This window comes from Macrobrachium rosenbergii, chromosome 23 (genome assembly GCF_040412425.1).
Source record: "Macrobrachium rosenbergii isolate ZJJX-2024 chromosome 23, ASM4041242v1, whole genome shotgun sequence".
NCBI lineage: Eukaryota > Metazoa > Arthropoda > Malacostraca > Decapoda > Palaemonidae > Macrobrachium > Macrobrachium rosenbergii.
Window position 1 is genome coordinate 32,998,373 of NC_089763.1, and position 21,083 is coordinate 33,019,455.

The 21,083-nt window shown below is 35.3% G+C and overlaps 2 protein-coding genes across 2 annotated transcripts; both read right to left on the minus strand.

Annotated features, from left to right (window-relative positions):
- Positions 1 to 9,774: 9,774 nt before the first annotated feature.
- On the minus strand, positions 9,775 to 10,107 carry LOC136851074 (putative uncharacterized protein DDB_G0285557). The gene has a single exon (XM_067125045.1). It carries the CDS (start codon positions 10,105 to 10,107, stop codon positions 9,775 to 9,777), a length of 333 nt encoding a protein of 110 aa, XP_066981146.1.
- LOC136851075 (GATA zinc finger domain-containing protein 24-like) lies at positions 10,104 to 10,664 on the minus strand. The gene has a single exon (XM_067125046.1). The coding sequence runs from the start codon at positions 10,662 to 10,664 to the stop codon at positions 10,104 to 10,106; it is 561 nt and encodes a 186-aa protein (XP_066981147.1).
- Positions 10,665 to 21,083: the final 10,419 nt, after the last annotated feature.

The window sequence follows — 21,083 nt, forward strand, 5'->3', positions numbered from 1 at the left end:
TTAAGGAGGGTTATTCATTTATACATTCCTCTTGGAATTGGATGTTAGAATGTAAATTAGTAGTATATTTTCATAGTTGAGCTGATGGTAGGTTTGATCATATTTGTCTTTTAGAAGGGAATTATTATTATTATTATTATTGGTCGATAGATGGACACTATTCATACGGAACAAGCCCACAGAGGCCATCAGCTTGAAATTCAAGCTTCCAAAGAATATTTCTTTCTCTCCTAGTGCATATGCTAATATACTGTTGGGGACTTCAAGTCTACCTGCGTGAGGAGTGAGTCGCCACAACGGTCGTGTCATTTTTCCCCGTCGATTCCGTCTCTTTTCGACAATTCTTCGTCCATCCAGCCGTTACGGGTAAACAAATGAAGTTTTCCCCACTGTCATTTTTGTTCGGCAGTTCCTCCGAGGTAATGCGTATTGTTCTTAAGGTCAGAACAGGGTCAGGCCACTTGAGAGCCAATTGCCGCTCCAAGACGGGTCATTAGCTTAGTTGGTGGGCTAGAGCCTCCTGTCAAGTTGTACGGTACGATGATTAATGACGCGACGCTGCCTATTACCGCCTGTCGTTCCTCGCCATTTTCTCCTTGATCGCTGCGACCTTCGGGGACGTGACGTTGACTGAAGGGAGAAGGTCCTCCGTCAGAGATATTTGACAACTTACATCCGCTTCAGCGCTTCAGGAAGCGCCGTGCGCCGAAGAATGCGTTTTAATTGAGTGCTCGCCTTATGGCACAAGCGGATCGGTCTCTGCCCAATGGGGGCTTTTGGGGACCGCGCTGGCCGTTCTAGTTGCCACGCCCTACAATTATCTCTAAATTATTTCCTGGTCTTTCTTCAAAGGCCCAATTGTCTCCTGACTGCAAATTTTAAACGTGGAGTCATACTTCCTGCGCGTAGGTTGTAAACAGTCCGCGAGGTTGTAGTGGGGTGAGTTGTTGCTATGTACGCTGTTGTAGTCTCTCTCTCTCTCTCTCTCTCTCTCTCTCTCTCTCTCTGGGTTAAAACTTCTTCGCCGAAACAGGACTGGTCCCAAACCTCGAGGGCCGCCGGCTGTTTTTCAGGGGGGAGGGATGCTGAGGCTGTTTATAGCGCCGTGTGCAGCAGAGAGAGAGAAGAAGGGCGGTTGGGACAGCAGCAGCAGCAGCAGCCGTCATGGGAGAAAAATGGGGAAGGTTTGGGGGAGGGGGAGAGACGGGTACGGGGAGGGGGAAGGGGGTAAGTATAGATAGGCAGGATGTTAAAAGATTGGTTTGGCAGTGGGGATGTAGGGAGAGAGAAAAAGAGGAAGAGGAGGAGGAGGGGGAATGAGAGAATTGGGGAGGAAAAGTTGGTGGTGGAGGTGTGAGGGAGTTGTTGGTATGGAGAGGGAAGTTGGGGGGGAGAGATCGAGGGCATACGGATGTGGATAATTGGGGGAGGGGGAGATGCGAGATATTTCATATAGAGGCGGAGACAGATAATACTCCGGGATTGATAATGGTCTGTGGAAGGTCGCTCGACTGAAGGTGGGGGAGAATGTGATATTAGCAGAGGTAGAAATTCCTTTTATTTCTGTTCGAGTTTAGTTTTTATTACTGAACAAAAATGTATAAAACGGTTATTATTTCCCTAACAACCTTTGCTAACATCAAATGAAAAATAAGGGAAGTAACTAAATATAGAGAGAGAGAGATTTGTTATAATCTGGGACCTAACTTAATCTACCCTGCCTCATCCCAATATACGAAACAATGAGAGAGAGAGAGAGAGAGAGACGTAGCAGCAGCATTTGGGGAAGATAATAACTGAGAGACAAGGCTCTCGGGATCTTGGCTGAGGCAAAGGATAAGTGGAATACAACCGGGGGGGGAGAGGAGATGTTGTGTGTGTGTGTGTGTGCCCGCGTGTGTGCGTGAGCGTGTGCGCGCGCTGGCGGTTGTGGAAGGTCGGCCTCTCAGCTGCAGCAGAAACGAAACCACGTGGGAGAGAGAGGGAGAGAGAGAGAGAGAGAAACCCCAATATTTCACGAAAACCAAGTAGTGCTATTGGGTGCGCGGGGGTTACGTTTATGTGTTATGGTGTATGCTATTGTGTGTGTATGGTTGAGTATTGTGAAACTGTGTTATGGTGTGTGTGTGTGTGTTCATGGTTGAGTATTGTGAAAATGTGTTATGTTGTATGCTAGTGTGTTTATGGTTGAGTATTGTGAAAATGTGTTGTGGTGTATGCTATTGCGTATTTATGGCTAAGTTTGCGAAACTGTGTTTATGGTGTTGGCTATTGTGTGTGTGTGTTTGTGTATGGTTGAGTATTATGAAAATGTATTATGGTGTATGTGTGTATGGTTGATTATTGTGAAAACGCTGTGCCCTGGTGTAAGAGCTCATTGTAAAATTTGAATTGAACTGCTGGCTGGCATCTTAGTACCCAAGTATTAATTATGAATAAATAATAATTACAATAAAAGATTTCATTTTAAGCCAGGTTGATACATGGGATCTGCTATACTTTTGTTTATATTACACTGCCTATTGAATTTGTGAATGGGCATGTGCCAACAGGAAGCATTCATTATTATTATTATTATTATTATTATTATTATTATTATTATTATTATTATTATTATCTAAATAAATTAATTCAACGTTAATATTGTGAAAATTATATAAAAGGATGGGCTAAATAAGTTATATTCACGCAATAATCAACAAATAGAGAAAGGGGAATTAAACGAGAGAGAGAGAGAGAGAGAGAGAGAGAGAGAGAGAGAGAGAGAGAGAGAGAGAGAGAGAGAGAGAGAACATCTGTGAAATAGGGGGGAAACTATGAAGCCTGTTTATGAAGGCGTGGACAGAAGATGAGGGGTGGGGGAACGGACGGATATTAAAGAGAGAGAGAGAGAGAGGGGCAGGATGTGCCATAACGAAGGCCTCCAGAATTGGAAAGAGAGAGAGAGAGGGAGTATGCATACAAGAGGGAAGAGGCTTAGGGAAGAGAAATCAGCCTGAAATGGGATTAGGGTCGAGAGAGCAAAAAAAAAAAAAAAAAAAATTTTATTGACTTAGATTTTGGGGAATGAAAGCTGTGATGGTGGTTGAATCATCTATTAATAGGTAATTGTCATTTGTTTACAATGTGTGTTAAGGAGTAAAGAAACTATCATTGAGCAACTAATTTGTAATAATAGTGATGATGATAATTGTAGATAAGATAAACATTAGATGATAATAGTAGATATAGATAAGATAAATGTTAAGTAATATTATAATAATTAAACTGTAGATCTAGTATACATTAAACAACAACAACAGCTATAATAATAATTATAATAATAACAGTAACTTAACATTAAAACTAACAGAAGTGTAGCTTACACTAAGCTAACCACCCCCTTCGGTTTCGGAGCGTCCCCAGATTTTAGCCCTTTATGCGTTCACCTCAGCGACCCCCTTTTCTTCTCCTTACTCCCCCTCCAACTCCTCTGATAACCCCCCCTCCCCCCTCTTCAACACACGCCCTCTCCCAGACACTCCCAGCTTCCTTCATGGATACTTTATAACAGAGGCCCGCCATTAAACCTTTTTCCCTCCCTCGCTCTCGCCACCAACTCGGCAGCCACCCAAATCCTCCTCCTCCTCCTCCTCCTCCTCCGCTTCAACCTCCACTCTTCCACCGCAACAACACTCCCTCACTCCTCAACCTCTCCAGCCCTTGCTCTCCTTCACTACTCCTCAACCTCTCTCCACCCAAGTCCCACACGCCTCAACCTCTCTCTCTCCATCATTGTCTTTGTCTCTCTCCATTATTGTCCTTGCCTCTCTCCGTCATTGTCTTTTGTCTCTCTCTCTCTCTCCATCATTATCTTTGTTTAGGGAATCCGCGACAGCCCATTGCATTTTGTGTGGTCGTCAGAACTGAAGTCAGTTGGAGTGCTGTTGGGTTTCGTAAAGCTTCTGATGTCATAATTCCCTTTTGGTTATCTTTTTATTATTATTATTATTTGCTTATTTTACAATTTAGTCTTCAAGTTCATTTTTTTTTATCAAGGGAGAAATCACAGCAGTATTTCATTTTTATTATTTTTTTTGTTTTTGTTTTTGTAAATAAAGGTTGTGTGTAGTGTAATTTCTTATTTTAGATCAGAATTATCAAGTTTGCGCCCTTGACTTTCCCGTGTAAAGAACATTACGTTAAAATTGTTGTTACGTGCTGGAAAGCTCATGCTTTCGTGCGTTCATGAGAACCCTTCGTTCATTAGAACTATTTCTGTTCTAATTTTCTTTTTTTTGAAACATTTTTCATTTTTTTATCTCTGGTTACATTTGTATGCATATCATATATTAAGACATATCCTGCCTTAACAAGTTCTGCGTAAAATGACACCGATGTTTTTACCCTGGGGTATACCAGAAGTATTCATATGTTTATTAAGACGTTCCCTTTTTATGGTGATTGGATTGTAAAAGGACATTATGGCTCAGTTTATGGTAATTGAATTGTAAAAGGGTATTATGGCTCGTTTCCCTCTCAGCTTTTTTTGGAAAATAAGTACTTCCTGTGGTCTGTTTTTTTTTTTTTTTTTTTTTTGGCCATAATTGTTACCAGTCATTATTATTTATGGCCAAAGATTGATTTGACCGATGTTCACCAGAGAGTGTCTTATATTTGTATATTAGTTTTATATTTGTATAGTAGGTTATTTTTTTATTCCTGTAGTCTTCAGGCGTTCCTCCATTTTCGAATTGGTTTCAAGAACCAAGCCACGTAATTATGTAATGTTAAATATAGAGCATTACAGTATTATAATATGTTTTTGTTCATTATAAATATATATATGTAAATTATATACATACGACCTTGCTGGTGCGTGCTACGCGCGCTGGAACCCGGCACTGCTGTCTCCCCTACCCTCCTGATCCCCTACCTACCTCGCCCCCACCCCAGGGCGGACAAACAGGTATGCAGGAGGAGGGTGGATGTCTCCCCAACCCTCCCTTTCCCCTACTTACCCCGCCCCCGCCCGGGGCGGACAGACCACTTTGCACGGGAGTGGGTGGCTGTGTCATGTCTCCAGGGGAGGACAGACAAGATCCACTCGGATTTTTTATTTTATATACAGTATATATATATATATATATATATATATATATATATATATATATATATATATATATATATATATATATATATATATATATATATAATATCATTTACACTTAGAGGTATTTTTTCTCATTATCTTTAAATTTCTAGACTTCTGTCTTTCCAATGTCCTGCTTCCATGTCCTTCATGTCGTTCACTACTCATGTTATTATTTTTACATTTATTTGAAAGAACATATGTCTGAATTTGTATTTGAAGGAACATTATGTCTGAATTTGTATCTGAGGAAGCATATGTCTGAACTTGTATCTGAAGGAACATATGTCTGAATTTGTATCTGAAGGAACATATGTCTGAATTTGTATTTGAAGGAACATATGTCGTTAAAACTCTTTTTTTTCAGTTGTACATAAAGACCAAACGAAGTAGAAATATTTCTTTTGCAATGCAGCAACTGATTCGTCGTTGAAAATGCCTTTGTATCGGAAAGGAAATATATGAAAATTAACATCTTTTTATCTTCGAATTTAAGTCACATTTCTCCCGCAACTCTTGTCTGTTAAAGGATATGTCTCCGTGGCGATAAAATCGCCATTACTGGCCGGGAGAAAATTAGTGTGTGTTTTATCCACGCGGAAATCGGCTACTCGAACACGCAAATTGCATGTTTCTCTTTGTTGTTTGCATAGATCATGGCTCCGTATTGACAGGAGGATGTGCCCGAGTTAAGTCGTAAATCATGGCTCTCAACATCTGCAGTCTCTCTCTCTCTCTCTCTCTCTCTCTCTCTCTCTCTCTCTCTCTCTCTGTATTATTTGGAAAGGGCTTTAGAAATGTGAGGTTAATTCTCCCATTTCATTCTTCTGAAGGAGTCGGGAAGAAGGAGAGTTAAGCGTAGGTTAACCACAAAACGTTATTCAGATTTTTAGAGAGAGAGAGAGAGAGAGAGAGAGAGAGAGAGAGAGAGAGAGAGAGAGAGAGAGAGAGAGAGAGAGAGAGACTTGGATTGTCCATAAAAGCCAAAATGGGAATGTATGAAAGGATTGTTGAGCCAACTCTCCCTTATGGAAGTGTGGTCTGAATGTTGACTGGGAATTAAAGTAGTGTTGTTGTAGATGTTATATATGGAATAAGAAGAACTGGAAGAGTGGAAAAGTGGAGATACATAGAAAAGAAAGAATGAATTAGAGATTATTGAGATGATTAATCATTTGGAAAGAATGGTGGACGAAAAGATATGCGAGTAGAAGAATACAATTAAGAGGGAAGATGGGTGGAATACCTAGAAAGTGTTGGATAGATGGCATGCAAGAGGTACTGGAAGGAGAGGAGGCAAGAGAGTGCAGGTAGAGGTGAAGGGTGCAGTGTGTTGAGGACTTACTGTGCTGCTGATGAGCCTTTTGAGTAGATATACGAAGCAACTCATGTTGTGCGAGATCTCTGCTCTTGTCTGTTATTTAGTTATTAAATATGAATGCGCATTGACCATTGACACTTCACTTCCTTAAAGGACAGGTGGTTCAACAATCCCTGTATGCATTCCCACTTTGACTCCCATAGACACTCCATTTCTCTTCCCAATCTTTTTCGCACTCCTTTCTACCTCCCTTGCTTTACTTATTCTTTGAATCATTTCTTCTCTCATCATATTATCATCCGTTATATTTACTCCCAAATACTTAGCAAATCAACTGCTTGCATTCTTACGCCATCCATACTAACATTCATTGTTTCATATTCCTGGGTCCCATTTACCATAATAGGCCTATCTCTCTCTCTCCATTTACCATAATAGACCTCTCTCTCTCTCTCTCTCTCTCTCTCTCTCTCTCTCTCTCTCTCTCTCTCTCTCTCTCTCTCTCTCTCAGGGTATATGCATATATACAGTGTGATTCCCTTTGGGTAGTTCTTCCGGGGCCAAAGTGGATTTGAATGTTAATGGTTTATTTGTAACGTAATATGTGAAATGATAAAATCATGATGTGCAAAATTATCGACAAAGCAGCATACATTTACAAACACATGAAAGATATATATATATACAGGAAGCGGGCAGTTACTAAAAATTAGATTAACATCAGCAGTGGAAGAAGGACAGAAAATGTCTTGTATTCAGGTTTACTGCATTTATATTTGCCAACGTTTCTAGACCACACTTGTCTGATTTTCAAGGCCAAAACGACAAGAAGTACATGTATAATAAAAACGACTGAGAGATAATGAAAAATACTAAGTGTAATAAAAAAAGAAAAATGTAAAGTTAAATACAAGAAGAAGAGACACTTATACATGTTCAGCAGGAGAAAAGTCAATGGCTAACATGGGCCTTTTGGGACCCAAATAAAACTCACGACAGATCTGAATTTATAATTGGGAGTTATCTTTTCAATAGAAAAATATTCAAGAATTGTTAAGGGTTGGTCATTCGAGGCTCAATACAGTATATCAGATTCATCGTATTGTGCTATATGTTGACATTTATTTACACGTTCTCTTAGAGAATTCAGGGTTCCATATTTGAATTCTGGTCTGTATCCAACACCGCGATGAGAATCTATCCTCACCCACCGCAGCTTTCGTGTGCAGCAGACGTATGACCCCAGGTCACATCCGGGGGAATTTTATTTTGTATATCAGGCCACAGATCATTAAAGGGCGGAGTTGTTCTTGAATTTTAAAGAGAGTCAGTATAGTTCAAGGGTTTCGTGGCATTAGCTTTATATTAGTAGCCGTAATATGATGATAAATGATTTTGTACAGTTCACAAAAAGACATTATATAGGTATCAATGGAAAGCTGAGAAAGAGAGACAAACTGGTTACAGGAAGTACAGCAAAATTTTAATGAACCGGTTGTAATTTTTGTTGAGAAAAGTTGAACCTCTGTATTTACCGTTCAAGGTTTGTCGAAGCTCAGACAGGCGTGTTCCTTTCTCAGGTCCTTTGTCTGTGTGTGTGCATGCGTGATTGTAGGAGAATGTTCAGTATTCGTTTCTGGATCTGTTTGAATATTTCCTCTCCCATATTCCCTGGATATATGTACTGTAGAATTGATTTTTTGCATCGCTAATTTGAGTAAGTGCTTCAGCTATGATACTGCATTGTCGTACCAGAGCAGTGACCTGTTTTGTTTTTTTATTAATTACTTTTGTGTATTTCTAGTTTAGTACCCTTATGTTTTTTCTGTGTATTATATTTAATATATTCGTACGAAGAGTGAAAAAACCTAGTTATATCCTGTATAACATTTTAGTTTATTTGTTCTTAAGTTTAATGAAGATGAAATCGCGGGAAGCCTACATTCATTAAGAAAATGGCAAACCATTCAAGCTTAATAGTTGCTATGTTCCACCAAATGATATTTACTTTTGCGCAAACCGGGAGTAGAGGTAAGGACAGCAGAATTGAGGAAAAGTTTGCTTGAGGCAATCTTTCGCAAACCAGAGAGAGAGAGAGAGAGAGAGAGAGAGAGAGAGAGAGAGAGAGAGAGAGAGAGAGAGAGGATGCAATAAAAACTTGTCCAGGAAGCTACTGAGACTCGCGTTGCTGAGATTAAGCTAGTAATCTAAATCTGACGTAACGAGAATAATTGCATATGTCCGTAACTATATATTATTAATATAGTTATAGGTCTTGTTGTCTGTTGTATTCACAAAGTTATAGGTCTTGTTCTCTGCTGTATTCATATAGTTATAGGTCTTGTTCTCTGCTGTATTCATATAGTTACAGGTCTTGTTCTCTGCTGTATTCATATAGTTATAGGTCTTGTTCTCTGCTGTATTCATATAGTTACAGGTCTTGTTCTCTGTCTTGTATTCTGTATTATAGTTATAGGTCTTGTTCTCTGCTGTATTCATATAGTTATAGGTCTTGTTCTCTGCTGTATTCATATAGTTATAGGTCTTGTTCTCTGCTGTATTCATATAGTTATAGGTCTTGTTCTCTGCTGTATTCATATAGTTATAGGTCTTGTTCTCTGCTGTATTCATATAGTTACAGGTCTTGTTCTCTGCTGTATTCATATAGTTACAGGTCTTGTTCTCTGCTGTATTCATATAGTTATAGGTCTTGTTCTCTTGTATTCATATAGTTATAGGTCTTGTTCTCTGCTGTATTCATATAGTTATAGGTCTTGTTCTCTGCTGTATTCATATAGTTACAGGTCTTGTTCTCTGCTGTATTCATATAGTTATAGGTCTTGTTCTCTGCTGTATTCATATAGTTATAGGTCTTGTTCTCTGCTGTATTCATATAGTTATAGGTCTTGTTCTCTGCTGTATTCATATAGTTATAGGTCTTGTTCTCTGCTATGTTCATATAGCTATAGGTCTTTTTCTCTGCTATAATCGAATAGTTATAGGTCTTGTTCTTTGTTATATTCATATAGTTATAGGTCTTGTTCTTTGTTATATTCACATAGTTATAGGTCTTCTTCTCTGCTAGATTTATATAGTTATATAGGTCGTCTTCTCTGCTATATTCATATAGTTGTAGGTCTTATTCTCTGCTATATTCAAAGTTATAGGTCTTGCTCTCTGCTATATTTAGATAGTTATAGGTCTTGTTCTCTGCTATATTCATATAGTTGTAGGTCTTGTTTTCTGCTAGATTCATATAGGTATAGGTCTTGTTCTCTGCTGTATTCATATAGTTAGTGATAGGTCTTCTTCTCTGCTAGATTCATATATTATAGGTCTTGTTCTCTGCTGTATTCATATAGTTGTAGGTCTTGTTCTCTGCTATATTCATATAGTTATAGGTCTTGTTCTCTGCTGTATTCATATAGTTATAGGTCTTATTCTTTGCTATATTCATGTAGTTGTAGGTCTTTTTCTCTGTTATTTTCATATAGTTATAGGTGTTGTTCTCTGCTATATTCATAAAGTTATATGTCTTGTTCTCTGCTGGATTCATAAAGTTATAGGTCTTGTTTTCTGCTAGATTTATGTAGTTATAGGTCTTGTTCTCTGCTAGATTCATGTAGTTATAGGTCTTGTTCTCTGCTAGATTCATAAAGTTATAGGTCGGTTCTCTGCTAGATTCATGTAGTTATAGGTCTTGTTCTCTGCTAGATTCATATAGTTACAGGTCTTGTTCTCTGCTAGATTCATATAGTTATAGGTCTTGTTCTCTGTTATATTCATATGGTTATAGGTCTTGTCCTCTGCTAGATTCTTATAGTTATAGGTCTTGTTCTCTGCTGTATTCAAATAGTTATAGGTCTTGTTCTCTGCTAGATTCATATAGTTACAGGTCTTGTTCTGTGCTTTATGCATATGGTTATAGGTCTTGTTCTCTGCTATATTCATATAGTTGTAGGTCTTGTTCTTTACTAGATTCATATAGTTATAGGTACTGTTCTCTGTTATATTCATATAGTTATAGGTCTTGTTCTGTGCTGTATGCATATGGTTATAGGTCTTGTTCTCTGCTAGATTCATATAGTTGTAGGTCTTTTCTCTGCTATATTCATATAGTTGTAGGTCTTGTTCTCCTATATTCATATAGTTATAGGTCTTATTCTCTGTTATATTCATATAGTAATAGGTCTTGTTCTCTGCTATATTCATATAGTTATAGGTCTTGTTCTTTGCTATATTCGTATAGTTATAGTCTTATTCTCTGCTGTATTCATACAGTTATAGGTCTTTTTCTCTGCTGTATTCATATAGTTACGGGTCTTGTTCTTTGCTATATTCGTATAGCTATAGGTCTTGTCCTCTGCTGTATTCATCCAGTTACAGGTCTTGTTCTCTGCTATATTCATACAATTATAGGTCTTGTTCGTTGCTGTATTCATATAATTATAGGTCATGTTCTCTGCTGTATTCATTATAGGTCTTGTTCTCTGCGATATTCATATAGTTATAGGTCTTGTTCTCTGCTATATTCATATAGTTATAGGTCTTGTTGTCTGCTAGATTCATATAGTTATAGGTCTTGTTCTCTACTATATTCATATAGTTATAGGTCTTGTTCTCTGCTAGATTCATGTAGTTATAGGTCTTGATCTCTGCTATATTCATATAGTTATAGGTCTTGTTGTTCTCTGCTAGATTCATGTAGTTATAGGTCTTGTTCTCTACTATATTCATATAGTTATAGGTCTTGTTCTCTGCTATATTCATAGTTATAGGTCTTGTTCTCTGCCAGATTCATGTAGTTATAGGTCTTGATCTCTGCTATATTCATATAGTTATAGGTCTTGTTCTCTGCTATATTCATATAAGGTCTTGTTCCCTGCTATATTCAAATAGTTATAGGTCTTGCTCTCTGTTGTTTTCATATAGTTGTAGGTCTTGTTCTCTGCTAAGGTTCATATAGTTATAGGTCTTGTTCTCTGCTATGTTCATATGGTTATAGATCTTGTTCTCTGCTAGATTCATATAGTTGTAGGTGTTGTTCTCTGCTAGATTCATATAGTTGTAGGTCTTGTTCTCTGCTAGATTCATATAGTTATAGGTCTTGTTCTCTGCTGTATTCATATGGTTATAGGTCTTGTTCTCTGCTATATTCATATACAGTAGTTATAGGTCTTGTTCTCTGCTCTGACAAATGTATACACACTCACACAAACGAGGAGCAATAGTACGCATTATTATAATACCCTGAGAAGTGCTCTCCCCTGCTCTTGACAGATGTACACACACTCATCACAACTCGCGTGAAATTGTCGGCATTAACGCCGATACGCATTATTTCAACCCTTTCCCTGTAATCTCCTCAACCCATCCTCTCGCGGATCGAGCCCCAAGGTGTGTATCTCTCTCTCTCTCTCTCTCTCTCTCTCTCTCTCTCTCTGTCTCCTTGCGAGGGACGTGATGACAAAATTACCTTGCCTGAACCGAGACCCTGTCTGTCATCCGCTGGCGAGGAACGAGAGAGCAGAGAGGTGAGGAGAAATTGGACATTGAAAGTTCTTGAGGTCTGTTTGATGATGGCCTTTTCCCTCCCCTTCAAGACGTTTACCCTATTGACTCCCACGCGGATACTACATTTCCTCCTCCTCCTCCTCCTCCTCCTCCACCTCCTCCTTTTTCCTCCTCCTCCTCCTCCTCCTCCTCCTCCTCCTCTTTTTTTTTTTGGCAGATTTCACATTTCCTCCCCTCCTCCTCCTTTTTTTTTTTGACAGATTTCACACCTCCTCCTCCTCCTCCTTTTCCTCCTCCACCTCCTCCTCCTCCTCCTCCTCCTCCTCCTCCATTCCTTTTTTTTCGAAGATTTCTAATGTCGAACAAAAGGTTGTCTTTCTTGTTGTACCATTTTTTGCTGTATAATATTATTTCCGTCAGCGGAAATTGACAAGTGTATATATTCTTCTGTGTGTGTTTGTCTTAGTGCCTGTCTATCGATAAAAGGTGTACATTCGCCTTTTGTCTGTTTATCTAATTGCTTGTCTGTCAATGAGCTATATCAAAAATACTATGGTAAATTCTATTTGACCAAAGGCTTTGGAAGAGTTTATATTTCGTTAGCAGTGAAATACAGAAAAATCCAGACGTAGTTCCTTGTTATAATTTAAGCAATCTAACAAACTATTCTGTTATTTCGTGTACTGCAAAAAGTAGGATTGATTTTTTAATAATAAATTACCTCTGCGGTCGCTGAAGTATTCTCTGTGCTTGATAATTATGATTATATAGGAAGTTCAGAAGATCGTTAACGTGAAACGAAATCTTCCGCAGAATTAAGTGTCGATACATGAACAAAAATTAATTTAACGAAGATGGCGACAACTTAATAACAAATGAGTGACGATAAATAAACACAAATTTTTTAGATAAACAAACCTTCATTTCAGATGAAGGTCAGGTATACTTTTACTAGCATCACCATCAACAATTACGTTAAAGAGTTGTTCATGTTTTAGGCGCTTGAGATTATGCCCTCACAGCGTTACGTCAAGGAATTCCAAGCTGTAGCTTTTACGACGTGTACGCCAGAAAGCACAGAGGCCGCATGCCTTCGCAAAAAAAAAAAAAAAAAAAAACTTGCACCAGCATCCGGATTCATCTCAGAAATCTAGCCATCTTCTCCATTGCCCTTGGCCGAGCCTTTCTTTCTTCAAAGTTTTATCGAAAAATTTATTTGCCACTTTGAGATATCTTGACACACATACGAACACTGATGGTTACATTACTTGCTGGCAACCGGTCAGATTCTGGGAGGTATTATTTTGTGTTTTTTTTTTCTTTTTTTCTAAAATTTGAGAGGTCACTCTAATGAAAATATGCAGAGCATGTGATAAGGTATTACCCATCGAATGACAATAGAAGGGTGTGTGTCGTTCTGAATATGTTAAATACAGTTAGGTATAGTAAAGACATAAATAACTGATGTTTTATTTATTTGTTTTTATATTTACTACTACTGCATAAATTATTGTATTATTTTTTCTCACTTCAAGTAGAAAGTAATCGAGAGTTGTATTATATACCGTGATTTAGTCTAAAGCATTCTGTTACGGTGATGCATAAATATCCGAATTATTCTCTGTTCTTTCTTCCTGTTTTCTGTGTTGTCTTATTGTTGAGGTATTTTGTGAGAAATGTATTGTCTGCGAATATCTTGATTTTACATAACCGCCATTAAGAATATGTGACTTGTGTTGGAACGTATGAACAAAGCCAGTATACCTAAATTTAAGGTTAACAGTCGGAGATCCAAAGTATATTATTATTATTATTATTATTATTATTATTATTATTATTATTATTATTATTATTATTCGGAAGATGACACCGATTCTTATAGAACAAACTCACAGGGACCATTGACATGAAGTTCAAGCTTCCAAAGAACATGGTATTAATTAGAAAAAGTAACAGAAGGAATTAGGAAACACGGACAGAAAGATCAATTTTTATAAGAGAAAAATAAATCGGCAAATTCATTAATGGATATAATTTAGATATAAAACCGAAACATTATAGAGGTCATGGAGAAGCTACCACGATCTCTCTCATAGTCCCTGCTTCGCTCTTCTTGTCTCTGAAGTCAGCTTTATTGTATCCTGCTTGTGTTTGCTTGAAGGTTTCACCCGTGGAATGCTTGTCTTACCTTTAACTTAAGGTTCACTCAGTCTTCAAGCTTCTCTGAAAGAGACTGCTCTTGTTAACCTCCTTCGGAGTTAGACTCCACCTTTTTCTTTCACTTTTTAATTTTCTGCAAAAGAACACTATTGTGCCGTCTTTGTCTCTCCGTCCGCACGTTATTCTGTCCGCACTTTCTTCTGTCCTCACTTTTTCTCTCCTCCCTCAGATCTTAAATACTACTGAGGCTAGAGGGCTGCAAACTGGTATGTTGATCATCCACCCTCCAATCGTCAAACATACCAAATTGCAGCCCTCTAGCCTGAGTAGTCTTTATTTTATTTATGGTTAAAGTTAGCCATAATCGTGCTTCTGGCAACGATATAGCATAGGGCACCACAGGGCCGTGGTTAAAGTTTCATGGACTGCGGCTCATACAGGATTATACCGAGACCACCGAAAGATAGGTCTATTTTCGGTGGCTTTGATTATACGCTGTAGCGGCTGTACAGAAAACTCAATTGCGCCGAGGAAACTTCGGGGCATTTTTTTACTTTTATTTATTTTTCATTCCTCGTAAGTACTGGGTTCAGTTTCCCGTTCGTCGGCATTCGATTAGGGAACTCGTTAACTCCCCGTTCTGCATAAATGACCTCACCTAACATTCTGCATTCAAGCAAGACCCTTTGCTGGCACAAGCCCAGTTTGGTTTTAACAACCATCCTGCGTCAGCCACAGATACAGTTTTTTTTTCTTTTTTTTTTTTTTACTATACTGACTAGTTTTACCACGTGTTCAGTCTTACAGCAGACAATATTATTATTATTATTATTATTATTATTATTATTATTATTATTATTATTATTATTATTATTATTATTATTCTGATCAGTTTTGCTATACATGGCAGAACCCAGTTATGTCAGTCCACAACAGCTCTGGTATATAATATCCTTTTGAAAAATGAATATTTTTGAGTAATTTTTTGTATGCACGTATAGGTTGTAATTTTGTCATTATTACGTAGTAAATAATTAACATATAGATTGATTTCTTTAAATTCGGTAAAATTTTAATGATTTTAAGTGCTTTTCATGATTAAGAATATAGAGTAAGCATGTTATGAATTATTTTACTTGTAGTGATAGATTATTATTATTATTATTATTATTATTATTATTATTATTATTATTATTATTATTATTATTATTATTATAGAGACCAAATATTTAAACGCTACTAATCGTAATATAAATGATATTTATGTAAAGGAGCCGACTCTTGAATGCCATTAGCTTTTCAGTTCTTCAACACAACCGGGGCTTAGCAATCCGCGTTCAGTAAACACATGGTCAGTTTTATTAGCCAGATAACATAGACTGAATCTAGCCTTGTTTCTCTTACCTGCCGGAGGAAGCGTAGCCCTTAATTGGGTTTGAAAGTACTACTTCGAAGTTATTGCCACTTCCTTTCGGAGGTCAGGTTACGATTTTGACGTTATTATTCCGTTTTGCAGAGATGTTAATTTTGTATTTGTATCTTCCTTTCGTTCTTAAGGTTGTGTTTCTATCTTCCTTTCTTTCGTAAGTTTGTATTTGTATCTTCCTTTCTTAAGTTTGTATTTGTATCTTCCTTTCTTTCTTAAGTTTGTATTTGTATCTTCCTTTCTTTCCTAAGTTTGTATTTGTATCTTCCTTTCTTTCCTAAGTTTGTATTTGTATCTTCCTTTCTTTCCTAAGTTTGTATTTGTATCTTCCTTTCTTTCCTAATTTTGTGTTTGTATCTTCCTTTCTTTCTAAGTTTGTATTTGTATCTTCCTTTTGTTTGTTTGTATCTTCCTTTCTTTCCTAATTTTGTGTTTGTATCTTCCTTTCTTTCTTAAGTTTGTGTTTGCATCTTCCTTTCTTTCCTAAGTTTGTGTTTGTATCTTCCTTTATTTCCTAAGTTTGTGTTTGTATCTTCCTTTCTTTCCTAAGTTTGTGTTTGTATCTTCCTTTCTTTCATAAGTTTGTGTTTGTATCTTCCTTTCTTTCCTAAGTTTGTATTTTTATCTTCCTTTCTTTCCTAAGTTTGTATTTGTATCTTCCTTTCTTTCCTAAGTTTGTGTTTGTATCTTCCTTTCTTTCCTAAGTTTGTATTTGTATCTTCCTTTCTTTCCTAAGTTTGTATTTGTATCTTCCTTTCTTTCCTAAGTTTGTATTTGTATCTTTCCTTTCTTTCCTAAAGTTTGTATTTGTATCTTCCTTTCTTTCCTAAGTTTGTATTTGTATCTTCCTTTCTTTCCTAAGTTTGTATTTGTATCTTCCTTTCTTTCCTAAGTTTGTATTTGTATCTTCCTTTCTTTCCTAAGTTTGTATTTGTATCTTCCTAAGTTTGTATTTGTATCTTCTTTTTGTAAGTTTGTATTTGTATCTTTTTCTTTCTTTCTTTCCTTTCCTAAGTTTGTATTTGTATCTTCCTTTCTTTCCTAAGTTTGTATTTGTATCTTCCTTTCTTTCCTAAGTTTGTATTTGTATCTTCCTTTCTTTCCTAAGTTTGTATTTGTATCTTCTTTCTTTCTTAAGTTTGTATTTTTATCTTCCTTTCTTTCTAAGTTTGTATTTGTATCTTCCTTTCTTTCCTAAGTTTGTATTTGTATCTTCCTTTCTTTCCTAAGTTTGTATTTGTATCTTCCTTTCTTTCCTAAGTTTGTATTTGTATCTTCCTTTCTTTCCTAAGTTTGTTTGTATTTCCTAAGTTTGTATTTGTATCTTCCTTTCTTTTGTAAGTTTGTATTTGTATCTTCCTTTCTTTCCTAAGTTGTATTTGTATCTTCCTTTCTTTCCTAAGTTTGTATTTGTATCTTCCTTTCTTTCTTAAGTTGTATTTGTATCTTCCTTTCTTTCCTAAGTTTGTATTTGTATTTTCCTTTCTTTCCTAAGTTTGTATTTGTATCTTCCTTTCTTTCCTAAGTTTGTGTTTGTATCTTCCTTTCTTTCCTAAGTTTGTATTTGTATCTTCCTTTCTTTCCTAAGTTTGTATTTGTATCTTCCTTTCTTTCGTAAGTTTGTATTTGTATCTTCCTTTCTTTTTAAGTTTGTATTTGTATCTTCCTTTTCTTTCCTAAGTTTGTATTTGTATTTTCCTTTCTTTCCTAAGTTTGTATTTGTATCTTCCTTTCTTTCCTAAGTTTGTGTTTGTATTTTCCTTTCTTTCCTAAGTTTGTATTTGTATCTTCCTTTCTTTCCTAAGTTTGTATTTGTATCTTCCTTTCTTTCCTAAGTTTGTATTTGTATCTTCCTTTCTTTCCTAAGATTGTATTTGTATCTTCCTTTCTTTCCTAAGTTTGTATTTGTATCTTCCTTTCTTTCCTAGGTTTGTATTTGTATTTTCCTTTCTTTCCTAAGTTTGTATTTGTATCTTCCTTTCTTTCCTAAGTTTGTATTTGTATCTTCCTTTCTTTCCTAAGTTTGTATTTTTATCTTCCTTTCTTTCCTAAGTTTGTGTTTGTATCTTCCTTTCTTTTGTAAGTTTGTATTTGTATCTTCCTTTCTTTTGTAAGTTTGTATTTGTATCTTCCTTTCTTTTGTAAGTTTGTATTTGTATCTTCCTTTCTTTCCTAAGTTTGTATTTGTATCTTCCTTTCTTTCCTAAGTTTGTATTTGTATCTTCCTTTCTTTCCTAAGTTTGTATTTGTATCTTCCTTTCTTTCCTGAGTTTGTGTTTTTCTTCCTTTCCTAAGTTTGTTTTTATCTTCCTTTCTTTTGTATTTATATCTTCCTTTCTTTCCTAAGTTTGTATTTGTATCTTCCTTTCTTTCCTAAGTTTGTATTTGTATCTTCCTTAAGTTTGTATTTGTATCTTCCTTTCTTTTGTAAGTTTGTATTTGTATCTTCCTTTCTTTCCTAAGTTTGTATTTGTATCTTCCTTTCTTTCTTAAGTTTGTATTTGTATCTTCCTTTCTTTCCTAAATTTGTATTTGTATCTTCCTAAGTTTGTGTGATTTTCTTTCTTTCCTAAGTTTGTATTTGTATCTTCCTTTCTTTCCTAAGTTTGTATTTGTATCTTCCTTTCTTTCCTAAGTTTGTATTTGTATCTTCCTTTCTTTCCTAAGTTTGTATTTGTATCTTCCTTTCTTTCCTAAGTTTGTATTTGTATCTTCCTTTCTTTCCTAAGTTTGTATTTGTATCTTCCTTTCTTTCCTAAGTTTGTATTTGTATCTTCCTTTCTTTCCTAAGTTTGTATTTGTATCTTCCTTTCTTTCCTAAGTTTGTATTTGTATCTTCCTTTCTTTTGTAAGTTTGTATTTGTATCTTCCTTTCTTTCTTAAGTTTGTATTTGTATCTTCCTTTCTTTCCTAAGTTTGTATTTGTATCTTCCTTTCTTTCCTAAGTTTGTATTTGTATCTTCCTTTCTTTCCTAAGTTTGTATTTGTATCTTCCTTTCTTTCCTAAGTTTGTATCTTCCTTTCTTTTTGTTTGTATTTGTATCTTCCTTTCTTTCTTTTGTAAGTTTGTATTTGTATCTTCCTTTCTTTTGTAAGTTTGTATTTGTATCTTCCTTTCTTTTTTGTAAGTTTGTATTTGTATCTTCCTTTCTTTCCTAAGTTTGTATTTGTATCTTCCTTTCTTTCCTAAGTTTGTATTTCCTAAGTTTCTTCCTTTCTTTCCTAAGTTTGTATTTGTATCTTCCTTTCTTTCTTAAGTTTGTATTTGTATCTTCCTAAGTTTGTATTTGTATCTTCCTTTCTTTCCTAAGTTTGTATTTGTATCTTCCTTTCTTTCCTAAGTTTGTATTTGTATCTTCCTTTCTTTCCTAAGTTTGTATTTGTATCTTCCTTTCTTTCTTGAGTTGTATTTGTATCTTCCTTTCTTTCTTAAGTTTGTATTTGTATCTTCCTTTCTTTCTTAAGTTTGTATTTGTATCTTCCTTTCTTAAGTTTGTATTGGTATCTTCCTTTCTTTCTTAAGTTTATATTTGTATCTTCCTTAAGTTTGTATTTGTATCTTTCTTTCTTTCCTAAGTTTGTATTTGTATCTTCCTTTCTTTCCTAAGTTTGTATTTGTATCTTCCTTTCTTTCTTAATTTTGTATTTGTATCTTCCTTTCTTTCTTAAGTTTCTATTTGTATCTTCCTTAAGTTTGTATTTGCATCTTCCTTTCTTTCGTAAGTTTGTATTTTTATCTTCCTTTCTTTCTTAATTTTGTAATTGCATCTTCCTTTCTTTCTTAAGTTTGTATTTGTATCTTCCTTTCTTTCTTAAGTTTGTATTTGTATCTTCCTTTCTTTCTTAAGTTTGTATTTGTATCTTCCTTTCTTTCCTAAGTTTGTATTTGTATCTTCCTTTCTTTCTTAAGTTTGTATTTGTATCTTCCTTTCTTTCCTAAGTTTGTATTTGTATCTTCCTTTCTTTCTTAAGTTTGTATTTGTATCTTCCTTTCTTTCTTAAGTTTGTATTTTTTTCTTCCTTTCTTTCTTAAGTTGTATTTGTATCTTCTTTCTTTCTTAAGTTTGTATTTCCTTTTCTTTCTTAAGTTTGTATTTGTATTTGTATTTTTTTCTTTCTTAAGTTTGTATTTTTTCTTTCTTTCTTAAGTTTGTATTTGTATCTTCCTTTCTTTTTTAAGTGTATTTATATCTTCCTTTATATTTCTTCCTTTTTTTTTAAGTTTGTATTCTACCTTGCTTTCTTTATTTCCGTCTCTCTTTCTTTAAATCTGCAGCTGAGACGGACAGAGTCAAATGACGGTAAACCCAAGAGGGCTCCAGTGGGAAATGATCCTGCAGAGAGAGAGAGAGAGAGAGAGAGAGAGAGAGAGAGAGAGAGAGAGAGAGAGAGAGAGCGGTTATAGGAAAAGTTGATCAAATAGAGGAAATAAAGGATGAAAGTTTATAATGTACTCTCGTTAGTAATTTGTTGTTTTTTCGTATATTTTTGCCGGGCTTCTTTTGAATTTTGTCCCCTTTTTTTTTTATTGTCACTTACATGGCCATTATAGAAAATAGTTGCTTGAGTGATAAGCTGATGGATACAATATAAGTGTGTTAAACTTTATGCACAAGGAAAAATAAATTATATTAATAAAAACAGCGTCAAAAATAAACAACTAATAATAAGTAAAAAAATAATGGATTTTAATAAGAACAGTATCAAAAATAAAGAACTAGGAGCAGGTAGAAAAACAAGGTATTTTAATAAGAATGACGCTAAAAATTAAGGACTTTTGTAAAAACAATGTAAAGAGATAAAGAACTTGAATAATAAGTGTCAAAAATGAAGGGTTTTAAAAACAGCAGCACCAAACATAGGGAACTGTATTAAAAACAGTAAAAAAAAAAATAGGAATTTTATGACAACAACGTCAAAAATAAAAGGCTTTAATAACAAATGTCAAAAATAAAGGATTGAAAAAACAGCAGCGTCCAAAATAAAAGACTTTAATAACAAGTGTCAAACATAAGGATTAAAAAAAAAACAACAGCGTCAAAGTAAAGTACTTTATTAACAACAACAGTAATAACAATGCCAAAAAATAAAGGACTTAAACAACATCAGTCAAAAACAAAGGACTTCAATAACAACATTGCCAAAAAATATAAAGGAGTATAATAATAATTACAAGCGTGGTTGCACGATGTTTTCCAATTAGCCGTGAAATTTATGGATTGGCCAGGACCCGCCGATTGGTGTAGGCATTACGTATGCGCGCATTCATATGCATGAAACATGTATATGAAGTCATTTTACCTCGTATGTTATAGTGTATGAGTTCTGGGAGCGGTTTATTGTTATTGTGTTGCACTCGGATAGTGGTTGTGCATGTTTTACCTTTCGTATGTATGTTCAAGAAATAAATATATATATATATATATATATATATATATATATATATATATATATATATATATATATATATATATATATACACATGTATGTATGTATATATATACACATATATATATATATATATGTATATA